The 14,960-nt window shown below is 44.6% G+C and overlaps 1 protein-coding gene across 1 annotated transcript in view; it reads right to left on the bottom strand.

Annotated features, from left to right (window-relative positions):
* Positions 1-14,960, bottom strand: part of PRKCH (protein kinase C eta) — a 117,060-nt gene that overhangs the window by 17,308 nt on the left and 84,792 nt on the right. Inside the window, exons 11-12 of the mRNA XM_009903912.2 lie at positions 2,847-2,985; positions 1,721-1,909 (exon numbers count right to left, since the gene is read on the bottom strand). Coding sequence (XP_009902214.2) covers positions 1,721-1,909; positions 2,847-2,985 — 328 coding nt within the window. The remainder of the gene's footprint in view (positions 1-1,720; positions 1,910-2,846; positions 2,986-14,960) is intronic.

The following is a 14,960-nucleotide window of genomic DNA, read 5'->3' as shown; positions in this document are numbered from 1 at the left end:
TTCAAACAAGTAACCAGCAATTGCTAAGTTGTGCAGTTTTGGAGACTCCTGGCTGGTCACTACTTAAATTCTTAGCTCACTGCTCCAATTCTTGGCCCTCTTTCTCCAGTGCTTCTCAACATGCTGCTTGCCAGGGACCTGCTGTTAGAAGCTGGCCTCAGAACATGGGCTACAGGAGCCTGGGGTGACTGCAGCTTGCACTGGTTACAGGCATTTCATCAGAAGCCTAACTTGTATCTTATTATACCCTGAAGTTCCTGCTAGGATGAGCATCTATCTGAGCAGATTTTATCTCCACCTCATACTTATGCAAGATACCTGCAACAAATCCGCACTGCTATTACTTGTCACAGCAGAAGAGGAATTGGCTCAGACACTCTAGTCCCAGTCCAACAACATGAATGCTGCTCCAGAAGCTGCAATGAGTCTGAACATCATTTTTTAAAAAAATAAAAATTTAAGTATGTTGCAGGTTGTTTCCAAAACCCAAGAGGGCCTTCAGCATAACGAACAACCACTCCTGAGCACAACTTGTGATCTCAAAGCACAGCCCTTTGCCTCCTCAAGGAGTAGATTTTATTCTCAGTCGATTTCTGTATAATTTATTAGATGCATTTTCAGCTACAGAAAGTAGTTTCTCAGTTCACATACAACAGAAACCTTTCAGCAGAAAGCTTCCAGATTCTTGCTACTAAAGACCTGAGGAAAACAAACTCTCATCTTTCCTTCAAATGGCCCCATCTTTGATTACCTCATTTCTTTGAATCAGTGCTATCCAACTAGTTATAAGATCCTCTATTACCACAATATTTAGCAGCATCCAGTCCCAGTCTTAAATGTATCTTTGTTCACAGTGTTTTTACAAGAAAAGGTAATACTCTTATCCTTCTCTCTCCAAGGAGTGCTTAGAGATATTGATTTGATCAGGAGCAGGAATAAGTCAGTGGCAGAACAGCCAGGTTAGGTCTCCTGGCTTGTTTAGTAACACCCTCATCACTTAATCACCTTTTGATTCATTACAGAAAAGCCAGACAGTTCCAGTGCACTAGACACTGTTTGCCCATACACAGTCTGAAACCTTAAACAGCTTCATTCCCACAGGACAGGCAAAGATTTGAGGCACATGAAAAAGAGAGCTCGTGGGAAAATTCAGGAATATATGGTAGAACAAGAACTAAGTGTAGTCAGCAACAGCTCTCAAACTGTTTGCTGCACAGCCCCACTTTTTCCATCCCAAGCACACAAAAATCAAACCTGTCTTTGTATGCAGGTAGATAGCGATCCATGAGGCACAGCTGGCATCACCAACAGTCAAAATGAAGGATTATTGTGAACGCTTCACTTACTTGCCACTCCAGTCACATGGAAATCGCACAGTCACTACTGATCAAATACTGTATATACCTGCTGCTTCTGTTCAGAAAGATGACCATATGTTGTAAATCATTAAGTCAGCAGGGAAATGCCCAGACACACAGACATGCACACTTTGCTTGCCAAGTTGGCTGCTGAACTGTATAAAGGACATGACTATGCAAACACACCTAAGTGTAGCAGGATTATATACTTTTTGTTTACTCTTCAATCCAAGATAAGGAAAGGGTCATGGTCAGGGTAACTGCAACTTCTGAGTGCCCATACCCCAGCCCTCTCTTCTCTTGCTAGATTTAGGCTGAAGAAAGCCAGGACAGTGAGGACGCAAATAACTGGAAGAACTCACTGCTTTGAGGATTGCCACTGCATCCTGCTGGAGCCATGTTGGGTAGACAACTTCATCATTCAGAATAGCCTCGAAGAGGTCATCCTCATTCTCCGCCTCAAAAGGCGCATGGCCACACAGCATCTCATACAGCAGCACGCCCATAGCCCACCAGTCTACATCAGGGCCATACAGCATCTCCTGCAGGATCTGAAGGGAAAGAAATATTAATACTGAAACTTCTTAACTTCAGCAGGGAGGAAAAAGGGATTTGGAAATATTAATGCAGAAGTTTTTGCCACATCCTAGCATTGCTCTCTGCTAGGCTGGCTGTACATCCAGGAACACACAGGTAATCTCAAGCTGGGCAACCCTAGAGCAGCACAGAAGTACACCAGATGCATTAGACAAGGACTGAACTAGCTTGGCTGCTCACAGGGTCACCTGGGAAACAAGCCATTGGAAATGATGGTAGGGCTTAGCAGGAGAAGGGGCGTTTCAGCAAAACTAGCTGAGCCTCAGAAGCAGCAGAGCAGTCATGTGTGCTGGTTCACATTGCCTTTTCCTTGCCCCTGGGAAGGAATTTCTTGCCCAGCTCCAAAGGTAAGGCTTTCAGCTGGAGAGGAGCATAAGCAAGGCACAAATATCTACCGCAGACAAAAATTCAACTGTGTTGAAGAAGAATCTGAAACTCTGTCAGAACATTTGGCAGCATCTGCAGAACAGCTGGTCCTTAAAGAGGTGTGTATTAATTTTGTAGTGCAATTGGGAACTGACAGAGAATGGGAGGAGGTAGCAAAAGGAATTTGTAAATGAGGGAACATTCAACCTTTACTCAGATTGAACCAATCTAGTATCTGTATTCACCTCTATCAAGATTTTTGCAGCTGTCTCTCCATTTTTAACCTCACATTTCCTTAAGAAAATTATTGGTGTATCTTAATACCTACAGCAGCCTGAAGGTTTATTCATGCTTTGCTTGCACAAGGAACTGATAATACAAGCATACACCTAGGAGATGGCTTGTATCTGGCAGTCAGATGAAATGCAGTGAAAGACACCAGAGAGTTTGCTTGCTATTCCAATGCTAACCCATGCTTTTTACACTCCAAACAACTTTTTCTGGTAAAAGAAATGTTTCCTATACCTCTGGAGCGATGTAGTCTGGTGTACCACAGAAGGTAGCTGTGGTAATGCCATCATGAATGCCCTCTTTGCACATTCCAAAGTCTGCCAGCTTGCAGTGACCCTCGTAGTCCAGCAGCACATTGTCCAGCTTCAAGTCCCTGCAATGAGAATTGTTCACTGAGTCACCTTGTGCTTGGAGCAGCCCTAGCACAAATGGAGGCAGCGTCCCAGGCTTCAGAAGCTTAACCTGTAAACTGGACAAACCTCATCATCATCAAAAAAATATAAATAAACAGAGGTCATGCAGGAGGGGTTTTCTTTTGCTTCATCTCTTACAAAAGGGAGGGAGGAACCAAAACCATTCTGCCAAAATGCATTTAATACAGGCAGGTGCTGTACAAGTTCACCCACATGGCTTTCCAAACTCACCACAAGCCTGGCTGGCAGAGCTCCTGCTCATTTAGCTCTGGGGCTCACTGGAGCAGAGGTTGCCAGAGCTGTCAGATTGCATAAAGCTGTTATGATGCAGCAAAATGCACCACACAGGACATGCTCTGATTCAGCAAAGTGCCGTGCCGGGAGCACACAGCCAAAGGCAGCAGGGCATATGAAGCCTCTTAAGATGGGGAGCAGACTCCCTCTCCTGCCCGAGGCATCAGGGGTTAAGTCCCTGGACTTCCCTGTATTGGGGCAAGCCCAACTGACAAACCCCACCTGAGTCTTCTTCTCCCGGCTGAGAAGAAAAGAAATGCTCTATGGACACCAAGTAGGGAGGGTCAATCTTCAGCCACCACAGGATGCCTCCACCACAAGGCAAAGTCTTCAAGTCCTCCCAGGTGTATCAATTCCAGCAGGACTGCACTAATGTAAGATATCAATGTCTCCTATAATGCTCATTGGGGCAGCAGACCTCCTTGTCACTGCCACAAGAGACCTGCAGCCAAAGGCCACACTGTACAAGCTGCAGAAAGACACATTTTTCAATATGTCACCTCTAACAGCCTGAGAGCTCCTCGTCAAAAGCAGAACTGCCAAAATGACAAGAGCCCTAACCAAGCTTATCAGCTTGGCCAACCTTGACATTGCCTGAGGGAATAGCCTGCAGTCAGCAGCGCTATCCAGAACATGACCAGAAAGCAGTGGGTCATCTACAGACTTTGGCAATGCTTTCCTAAAAATACACATCAGTTTGTAGCACCTCTGCGTTTCAGCTGCCAGACAAGCTCTAGACACCATCGCAGATGGGGGAAAGAAGCGTGATGCAAGTTCTGTGCAGTACAAATAGGTCACAATTGATTTTTTTACCTGTCTCAGATACTGAGTTGCACTAAAGCCCTCACAGCAGCTCTGAGGCAGAGAAGTGCTACCATTACCATTTTATAGAGAGGGAAGCCACCTTACAAGCTCAGGAAAAAAAGTTGCTTTCAAAGTTATTCAGATGTCTAGATGAGGATCAAACAAACCAAGTTATGTTTGAGGGTCACAGGGCCCCTACATGAAATCTGCATTGGAACTTGATTCATCTTGCCCTCTGGTTGGACATCTATTTTGCTGAGTAAGGGGAGCAACAGGGAGGGTGCTAAGATAGGTAATGGCTTATCTACATCAAAATGAAAACCTGTGGGCAAGCCAAATTCTGAATCCAGCTTGGTCCTGTTCATCCTCTGTTTATGATCTTAAAGTTAGAACAAGAAGGTTGATTGCTCTGCTACACATTGTACAGCCCACATCACCACTAGAAGCCTCACTGGAGCTTGAGACAGCTCCCCCTCTACCCCTCTACTTCACTGTTACAGTGGAAAGATCAAAGATGCATTGTGCTAGAGAATCAGAGCCACATCCTGTCCTAAAGAGATACAAAAAAGTATTATTAGCCTCTTCTGAGCAGACAGGAAAGTGAGAGATAGAGGTAAGAAATTTGCCCATGTCCCCCCAAAACCAGGACTGAACACCAGCTTCCTGAATTCCAGCTACTGATCTTAATCACAAGATAATACATCCTCTCTTTAATATGGCAATGCAACACAAGCCAGCAAAAAGCCTCTAGCAGTGATGCTGCCCTTCCCAGCACATGACCGGCCGTTTGCTGGCCTGAAATGTGGATGCCAAGGACAATACCAATGCTTGTCTTACATTGCACTGTTTGCTGTGGGTGGGATGCTTAGCAGAAGACACTTATTTTTCCCTCTTCAGAGAATCAGAAATGGCTGCTAAGGCATGTAGGTGAAGGCTCATCCTGGCAAGGCTTTAGGTGAGCACAGTGAGAGGTATTGTACGTGCTCGTCCATGACGGTATGCCTTCAGCAGGAGTTTACAGCCAAAGCTCCCATTGCTCTTCCCTGTGGTTCCTGGCAAAGAAGGAAATCCCTCCAAGCATGAAGGCAGGCCTTGTTTCCAGGAATCTGCAATGATGTGGTTGAAACATGCAGTTTATTCTTGGCTCAGTTTTAAACGCAGCAAACACCTTTTTGGTCCTGGGCAGGCCCAACTGTTGGGGAATCCAACTGGAAGGGGTGTTCTGGTGAGCTTCCTTGGAGATGCCCCTTGCAAACCATTCCCTGCTCCCCAAAACATCTGCCACATCCTACCATGTTCTGAGAATCCTGAAAACACACCTTCCTTATATCTGAACCAACAGAAACACAGTTAGGTACATTGAGTGAGCAGGTTACAGACCCTCATCGAGAATCTGATGAACAGAGACACGACAGCCACAGGGCAAAGCCAGCTGTGCAGACCAGATCAGCAGGCACTCTGCCTCTTCCCCACACGACATGCTGCAGAAGGCCTGAAGTCTCTGCTAGCTGTATAATACACCACCCTCATTACAGCACCAAGATGCCAGGAGCTTCTTCAGGTGCTCTGCTTGCTGCATCCTCCCAGACAGCCTCCATCTATTATGTGCCATTAAATTTAAACTGTCTGCCTCTTGCTGAGCAACTATAGTTTTACCACACAAGGCAAACCTCCAGCCCTTTGGCTTCTCTATATTGCACGTTAAACCCATTAAGACTGCCTGTTGTCTCCTCCTGCAGTTGGGATACTGGCTTCTCTTGACTTCTTTCCAGCAGCATGAATTTCAAAACTTGCATTTTCTATTTTCACACATCCTGTAACGTGACATTACACCAAGCACTCTGGCTACGTGCAGATCATTTTAGAAGAGGACCTCCCATATCCAAAGAAGACTTTTCAAAACTCTTTCCTGGGCAAGGCCACAGAAGATGGCCCTACACGTCCCTCAGAGCAGCTCTTGTGGGCCAGCACAGTAGCAGGCTGAGCCATGTGGCTTCTCTGAAGCCTGCTCTCTCCAGCTGCCGTGGATGACAGTTTTCTGGGAAGGCCATGGTTTGGTCTTATGTTTAAGCATTCGTCTCAAGCAATCCCAGCAGTCGTAAGCTCTGTACTTGCTGCTCAACGTTGACAGCTCTCCCCATGAGTTGTACTCCGTGAACCAGCACAGCCACATGAGAGGAAAAACACTGACAGGTTTCTGAGATTTACAAGGAGTTCTTCATTTTCACAGCAAGGATTCTGGGAAGCTGATGAAACTGGAAGTCAGCCAGCTCAGAAAGCCCAAATCTACCTCATTTCCTTAATACTTCCATTTTTCCATTCAATATTTTTAGCAGTTTGATGAAGCAATTACAGTGGAGAGGTTTTTTGAGGGCTCCGTTTCTATGGTCCAGCTGAGGTTCTGCCTTTCCTTGGCAAACCTCCACTGGAAAACAGGCTTCATCCTGACTCAGAAAGGCAGCCTTTGTCCTCACAGGCAGCTATGGTACCTTGGCTTAACGGCATTGGTTTAGTCTAGACCTAGAAGAAATGACAAAATGAGCTGCTTCTGCGTCACTCCCTGGAAGAGGTGTTCTTTACACGTCTGCTGCTTGAGTTTAACAGTCATAAAACCTCCAAAATTACAATTGCAGATGATCCAGACCTTTTCTGAAGCATCTGTCGAATACAATTTCCCTGCACCAGGGAGTTTTGCCATGGAATCAGTGTTATACAAATACCTGTCACTCACTCTACTCTGATCATCTCACTCATGATGCAGAAACTATATTTGAAAAAAAATGAAGTTTGGGGCTTTCTCTTTTTTCCTCTTTAGGTTTTATCACTCCATACTGTGAGGGCTGTACGTGCAGTAAAGGTCTTCTTCGCAGGAGTAAAGGTGGCAGGAACTGGCTTCATGCCTCAGTTTTGCACCTTGGTTGAAGGTTCTCCCAGGTTTGGTAATTCCTACCGTTGAGTTTAAACCTCATAAAAGCCTAGTGTTCCCATCTTGATAGAAATGATATAGTTATGAAAGATGTGTGTACAGAGCAGTGGGAGCAAGCCACAAACATACATACAAGTAATGCAAAACTCCAGACAAATGTTTGTTGGTGGTGTGTTTTCTTTTTTTTTTTTTAAACACACAACTAAAAGTCCCAAACCCTGAATTATTAAATGAGGGATTTTGGCATTTCTGAATGGGGAAAAAAAAATATGGCTTTTTAAAAAAGCCTTTAGCATAGAAGGCCATTCAGACACTCCTTGGAAACACCTTTGGGTGAGCAAATATGCATTCAAACCCCCTTTACAAGAGAGGAACAGATTTTTATTCTTCTCCACTTCTTCTGCTGAAGTCATTTTACTTCACAGAAATACCAAAATCATGACGGAGAAATTTGTGTTTCTCCTGCCTGCTCTGGTAGCTAAGGCAACACACATTTCCAAATCCTGCTCCAGCAAAACTGCAAATATTTTTTGCTAAATGAAGCAACTTCAACAGAGAATGAGAGATGCAGAACTTGCTGAATAGCACAGTTGGTAAGATACTTATTGAAGGGGTAGGATTTTTCAAGTTAGAGGTCTTGTTCCAATTACATTTGACAGCAGATTTAAAACAACATTTTGATTAAATAAGGAGGAGAACAGCTGGAGGTCTCAGTTTTATGTAATGCCCTAAATACCCATGCGAAACTAATAATTCCCCATTTTCCTTTCAATTCACTAATAACATCCGAACTAAACTATTTTATTTTACTGGAAACTAACACTGTCCTGAGTTGCTTTAAGAAAGCCCTAACAATCACTTTAGGCCAACAAAATCTGAAATGATTTTCTGTCTGTCTTTCCACCTGAAATTTTGGAAACTCGGTTAGAAAACTCCAAGGAAATTTTCACAATTCCACTCTCACCAGATTTGGACTAGGGTTATCTGTGTTCTGTTCCCTAGACTTCATACCGCTTTGGGAATGAAGGCTATTTTCAGTTCCATGTGCCTTGGGTTGTAGAGAACTCACTTAAAAATTCCTCCAGAGAAAATGGTTCACATCTTCCACATTTTTCTAATAGCAGCCAAACATAATTTATTTTTATGGTCAAGTAAGTTTTTATACCCTGAAACTCATATTCCCTCAGATTCCAGGAAGAGTTAAGCAAATTTCCTAGGCAGTGATAAAGCTGAATGTCAGCACGTAGCAATAAATACAGCCTAAAGAAGACTCCTGCAATGTATTCTAGAGCTAAGACATAAAACACCAGGCTGGGCTGCTGCTATTTTCTTAGTTACTATCACATCTTTAGGGTAGGGGGAAATGGAAAGCCAAGTTACTGGCCTCTGAAACAGAAACCCACAAAAAGCAGATGGGGGTGGGGGGGGGGAAGAAAAAAAGAAGAGCCTCACAAAACCGGTGTGAACTGAGTTTTGCTGCCAAATGAAAGCATGAGCCGTTGCTCCCTTCCAGTGCCAGAGGCTTCCTTTCATTCAACTCCTGTAATATTTTACAGGGAAGAACTAGGAGCTTACAGAGGACACACTGCTGAATGCAGAACCAAGTGAAGAACCAAAGGTAAGACTCAGCACTGCTACACAACATAAAAACGGCTTGTAGCCACTTACACCACCTGGGGCTGACATGCTGAGATGGAAAGCGTTGCTTTATGTGCCTACAGAGTCACAAAACAGTCCCTAAACCCTGCAGGGTTTAGTCCACGTGCTCTGTCCTTCAGGGTACTGCACAACAGAAGCATAGAATTGTTTAGTTTGGAAAAGACCCTTAAGATCATAGAGTCCAATGATGTCATGTCAAAACACAGCACAGGGACTGCAAAACATAACTTTAACTCCATGTTTTCTTGAAAAACATTCTGTTAGGTAAAGAAAACATTCCTTCTACTTTCCAATCAACTGCTAAGGTGTAAACCCATTCAGATGTACTGCAACTTGCAGTGCAACGTTAACAGGAGAGAAGTGAAAGAAAGCTCTCCCTAAAGTACTTGTAATTCAACATTACCAGAAAGCAGGAATGAAACAGCAAGGTGCCCTCCTGCACTGTCCTAACAACCAGAATTTGTTTTCAAAAGCTGACCACACTTAAGTGCTCAGGGACCAACTAAACTGCTCCAGACTGAACTTTGGCATTTCTCAGAAACAAGGCAAAGGCAGAAATATGACATAATGATTTGAGAATCCAACTCAGACCCAAGGTAAGTGGTATGAGTGAGTGAAACTCCACTGCAAACTAACACTCATTGCTAGGCCATATAACAGGAGACAACCATCTGTCCTTGTCAGTTGTTTGTGCAGTTGTAGGGAGCAGAGGAGGCTCCCAGGGAAGGCTGATCCCACAGGCATTTCACTACTTGAACAGTTCTCCAGTCAGAAGCCCAGCACCACTCCTGGGGATTTTAAAACTCATTCCACCACAGCACATCCTACAGACTCCACAAAGAACTGCGGAGGGGGAACATGGCAGAATGTAACAGAGCTTCATGGCTTTTCCCTGCATCATCTAACCCACCCACACTGGCACATAGAACACAAATATTTTGAAACACTCTTTGCCTGTGTGTTAGGATAGGGCACAAAAATTATGGCCTTCAAAGCAGACTCCACCTCTCTTGCAGACACAAAGATAGTAGAGACTGATGCAATATGCCCTTGTGTCCAGGGTCAGTTATAAAGCCAGAATATGTGGCTGAACTCTGAAAACTCACACCGGAGCACATGGCTAAAGACCACTCTGGAAGGCAAGGTGGGTGTCTGGATTTGTGCAAGGCAGAGGGACATACTCATACCCACCTGTGTCTGTGGTGTTCAGGACATCCAAAGGCACCCTATAGTAGTCTATGCACTCACAGGGGTAAGTCAGAATAAATTTAAAATACATTCTTGCTCTGTCACTTGGGTTTTAGACTGAACTCTGATCAGCAAGCACTTGCACCAAGAAGCACTCTGCTACTATGCTTTAAAGCCAAGCAGCCTTCAAACTAAGGCAAGTTTCTGCAAGTCATCTGCCGGGGGTAAAGGTAGCACCATGGTGGTTTTTTTTTTTGGAGGAGATGAGCTGGAACCCAGTGCTGCCAGCTCCTTTTCTGCCTGACCCCTTCTTGCTGGAAAAGCAATTCCCCAGACCACATTAGTGCACTGGTCCCTCTCCCAGTGGTTCCTGGGCTTCTGCTCCAGAGATGAAGTAGTGCCCAAGGCCAAGGAGCTGGCATTACCTGGGATCCAAGACCTCTCTAATGGTTTGAAGTGCCAGCAGCCCCACCTCCCCTCCCTCTGGGCACTTCAGAAGAGCGTCTGTGGAACCTAACACAATTACTGACATGATTTCATTGCTATTGAGATGAATGGGCATGATTCATCCTCCAGTTAAATTTCAGTGGTAGGCTAAAGTATACAGGCATTGACTGAAAAAACCTTTGGCATACCACAATAGATAATCACAAAGCTTCCACCATGTTAGTGGGTCTGAACTTCAGTGGTACAGATGCAGTAGGACCCCATGAGTGCCCTGAATGCCTTCAAGGTCAGGCACACCTATAAGCTTCCCCCCTTATTATATGAACAGCAGCTGTAGGAGAGGCTAATGATAGTCTCCAAAGGCAGCTTTACAAGGGCAGAAAGATACTGTTGTGAAATGGGGAAGCTGAGAGCTGGAGCCATTACTGCTGAAACACAGACGCGCTGGAGATTGCACCATTTTGGGGATTACTCCAATGTAGCAATCTGTATAGAGTGATACATCCACATTAGTCTGTGTACATTTTTTTATATCGTGTATATATAATATATACATTATTTGTTGCACTTTGATGTGAGCTATTCAGGAAAGAGGAGCTACACTTGAGGGATTTCTCTGAATCTCAGAGCAAATGTCCTCCCATTACTGAGGGAAGGGAGGAGGTGGACAGAAAAAGGCTTCATGTCCAGCTCTTGGTATGCATGCCACGTGCTGCCTCTCTGGATGAGCTGCCAGCCCAGTCCTGTGATATACTCCTCGGTCCCACTGGACAGCAACACCGGAATTTGCTGGCTCTGAAACTTCGCTTGCCGAGTTGCTCCCAACAGAGCTCCTATTTTACCCTTGCCAGAAAGAGGGAAAAAGAAAATAGAACCCAAACCACAACGCTTCTTTCTGTTAGTCCCTTTGCCTGAAAGTCTTCAGATGAGGTGTACAACACTCAAGACCCAAATGCACAAACAAGAATCGGGTGTGGACTTATGACTGACAGTACCAGGAGAGGTTAAAAAGCATAAGCCTGTTATGTCATCTTGACAAAAACAGACCAACATTGATTCAAAGCCTGATACAGAAATTCAAATGAAATTAGGCTTGTGCCCACAGTACAACATGGTCTTCAAGATGAAGCATAAGAATTACCCAAGATTAACCATCACCAACTGTCTACAGCCCACTGTACAGCTGCTTGAAGGCCATGTCCCAGCTCCAAACTGACCTGGCAGGATCAGAGTTGGACTACAGCACTGAAAAGGCTCCTCTTTCCACCAGCACAAAGTCACAGGTCCCCATTTCATCGAGGCACTGCTAAGCTCACCCTGGGGGAATTGCACAGTAGTTCATACCAAAGCAACTTCCCTGTACTCTCACTACTAATCTCACAGCTACCATGAAATCCACACTTCCCTCCCTTGGAGGAAATTTTCACTCCAGGAAATATCAAATAAAAAATCAAATAACAAAGGTGGTCTTATCCATTATGATCATGTGTGCAAGCTGCCTTTGGCATCAACTTGGGCAGCAAACCAACCTGTGCTAGCACTGGTCATGCTAGCAGAGCCCTGTGGGGAAGATGTTTGTGCACTGAACTTGTATGTCTAGTCAGGCACACTTCTCCGTATGCATCTGGTAAGGATGAGATTACTTTGCCCAGCCTGATCTTGAATGCAGGCAAATCAGTGAAAAAAAGACTTCTCCATCACACACTTGGCTTTGACCTGTAGATTTCCACTGCCAAGTTTACCATTAGCTTTTAAAAGAGCAACACTAGTGCAGCATGGATGCTGTTGAATATCTCACCATTTTTATGTGTAGAGCAAAGGATCAGTTCCCGTGCTAGTGACATATTGTGGGCACAAAGCACACAGGCAGCCCATTCCTGCACAGGAGAGGGTACTGCTTCTTCCCCCTGCTTGGAGCAAAGATTTAATGTATTTCCTAGGAGATGCCGTCTTGAGAGTTTCTTTTAAAAACAGTGACCATCACTGATTATCTTTCATTATCTTTCCCCCCTCTTCCCTCCCCCAAAACTCCAGAGAACCTGTGGGCAAAGTGCTTTCTTGACTGCTCTGTTCGGGACCTGCTTTTCCACAGCAATCACTTAAATAACAGCAGTGAAATCAGATGGAAGAGGAATTTGTAGGAGCTTAGCAAGTGGGCCATTAACCCAAGATTTAGATTCTCATTTCATGTGGATTACTGTTGCTGTTCACTCGTTACAGGTGATTCACCCAGGGCTCTGTGAAGCCCAAATATCCTGGATTAGCATGACAGAGTGAGGTGAAATTCTTAGTAGGGCACACCGAACTCTCAGCAATCCTGCCCCCACTTCTGGAGACTGCTCCCCAAGCAGAACAGCAACACTGAGTTTTGTGCCAGGTCAACAGGGACAGACTGGATCCCATGTGTCAGCCCAAATGGTTCAAACAGACCCCAAACTGTCCACAAACAATGCTGGGTGATATTGTTCCCAAGTCATGTCAGGTACACATCACATCACTCACAGGCCTCATTGGTCAGGGCTCCCTCTAGATAGCACAGAGAGACACCAAGGCACTTCAGCCCTTCTGAAATTTGACTCACCAGCTGGCAAGACTACCTAAATTCCCAAATGAGGTGCCTTAGCTGGTTGCCCGATTGCAAGCAAAGCAGAGGTAACTTAGAGCAGGAGTCAATCAATGCTCAGCTGACACAGCTATCATGAACAAAAAGCTGCCACCTCCCTTTTCCTGTAATACATGAAATGAGTCAGAAAATTAAAATAAACTCTGTCTCAAATGACCCCCACCTAGTAAAAGGACAGAAATGGGACCTGAATGAAGCACTTTGCACTGCCCAGCTCTTGAGTTTTGAGCATATAGAGCTGTCAAGTCACAAGAGTCACTGCAACCCAACCAGCATCTCCCCAGTGCAGGAGGACACTTTGGCCCCTGCAGAGGACAGCCAGTGGTACTGTGTGTCTGTGTCTCTCCTGGCATGACCTGGCTTTCTGCAGCAGCACTCTAGAAGATTGCTTTTCAGACTGTTACAGTCCTTTCCCTGATAACCAAGCCAGTCCCTCCATGGACATCTACAGTCACATCCTTTCAACATGAAGGAACAACACACTGCTTCTTTCATTACCCAGGAGACAGAGTATCAACTCCAGAGCTGGGAACTGGGAAGTTTCTGTAAGGAAGCACAAGGGGTATTTTCAGGACAGGACTGGGAATAATGACTAACACTGGCATGCAGCTCCAGCTAAGATGGAAATTTGGGGGTGTTACCCACAAGCAGCATGTGTCTCTCAGTTGGCTGATTCAGAGTCAATTCATGCTGTGAATCTGTGTTCACTCTTTGCCTCACTTCACCTCGCTTACACTAAGGTGCTTGTGACAATTGTTCTAACCTCAGCCTTTTCCAGGCCAACACTGCAGACTACAGGACTCCTGGATTTTACTATTTTAGCTGAGGAAGATGTGAAGCTGTCAGGTCCCCTCTCACTTACACAGGTCTTAACTATGTAAGCATAGAGTGTATGGATTATAAATCCCTTTCTTCAGGAAGATGACAGCACAAATCCTCACTGAAACATACTTCTAAACTAGGGAGACAAGAAACAACAGGTAAACCAGACAGGAATCTTTTCTGAGATGTGATGGCACCACACCAGATCAAAACTCAGGATTAAAGATTTTGTATCTAACTCCCCCCATGTTTATATAGACCAGGATTGCACAATACACATTTTCTGTCACAATACAAAAGTCAGTCACCTTGAAGGTAAGAGGTTTTTTTAAAAACCCCCTTGTCTGTGCTTGCTAAAGGCACACCCAGATGTCATCTAAAATGCATTGGTCCTCATGTCCTCATCAAAGTTCAGCACACTCCACCCAGAAGGCTATATTTTTATTTTGTGGCAGGAAAGCAATTTTAATAGTCTATGTGATTGGCTATTCCCTTGGGTTCAGTTATCAAGTACTTCAAACTCATCTACACAGTCAAGTGCCATTACTACCAGACTGGACTGTTTTCAGATATTCTCCCCATGAATAAATAATTGATTGAGGACTAATGGAAGACCACAGAGGCTCAGGGAAAGCAGAATGACTCTTTACTGCCCTGACAAAAAGGAATAAAAAGTGAATTATGTTAACATGCTGAAAGGGATCACCAACAAAAGACACATTAAAGCTAACGAATTTCTGAAGCTGTTCTAGACACACTATGCAAACAAGGAGCAATAGATGACCTGTATCCTCTCTGCATTTTGGGGATGCCATACATATGTGATTTACCTGCTCCCATTTCTGTTCTCAAGCAGACTTCACAGTGCTTTAGTTTACAAATGGTCAGCAAACCTCTTCAAGACTTTGCAGGAGAAATTATTTCATGTTAAGGTTGTGAGAGCAGAGAACACTACATGGGGGTGGTGGTACAGGTGCTGCAATGTATTTCATGGTAGACAGGAAAGTAACCGCACCATGACACAGCAGCTACTTTCACATCAAGATTATGTCCATGTGCATTAGGAATCAACTTTTAAACACAAGGGTAGTTTCACTTCCTATGTCACATTGTCCCTGTGTTGCCTTGGAAAGCACTATGGTGATACAAATGCCCAAGCCTTTTACTTTCTG

Source organism: Dryobates pubescens, chromosome 5, assembly GCF_014839835.1.
Source record: "Dryobates pubescens isolate bDryPub1 chromosome 5, bDryPub1.pri, whole genome shotgun sequence".
Classification (NCBI taxonomy): domain Eukaryota; kingdom Metazoa; phylum Chordata; class Aves; order Piciformes; family Picidae; genus Dryobates; species Dryobates pubescens.
The sequence above is the reverse complement of the archived record's forward strand: the minus strand, read 5'-3'. Positions and strand labels throughout refer to the sequence as shown.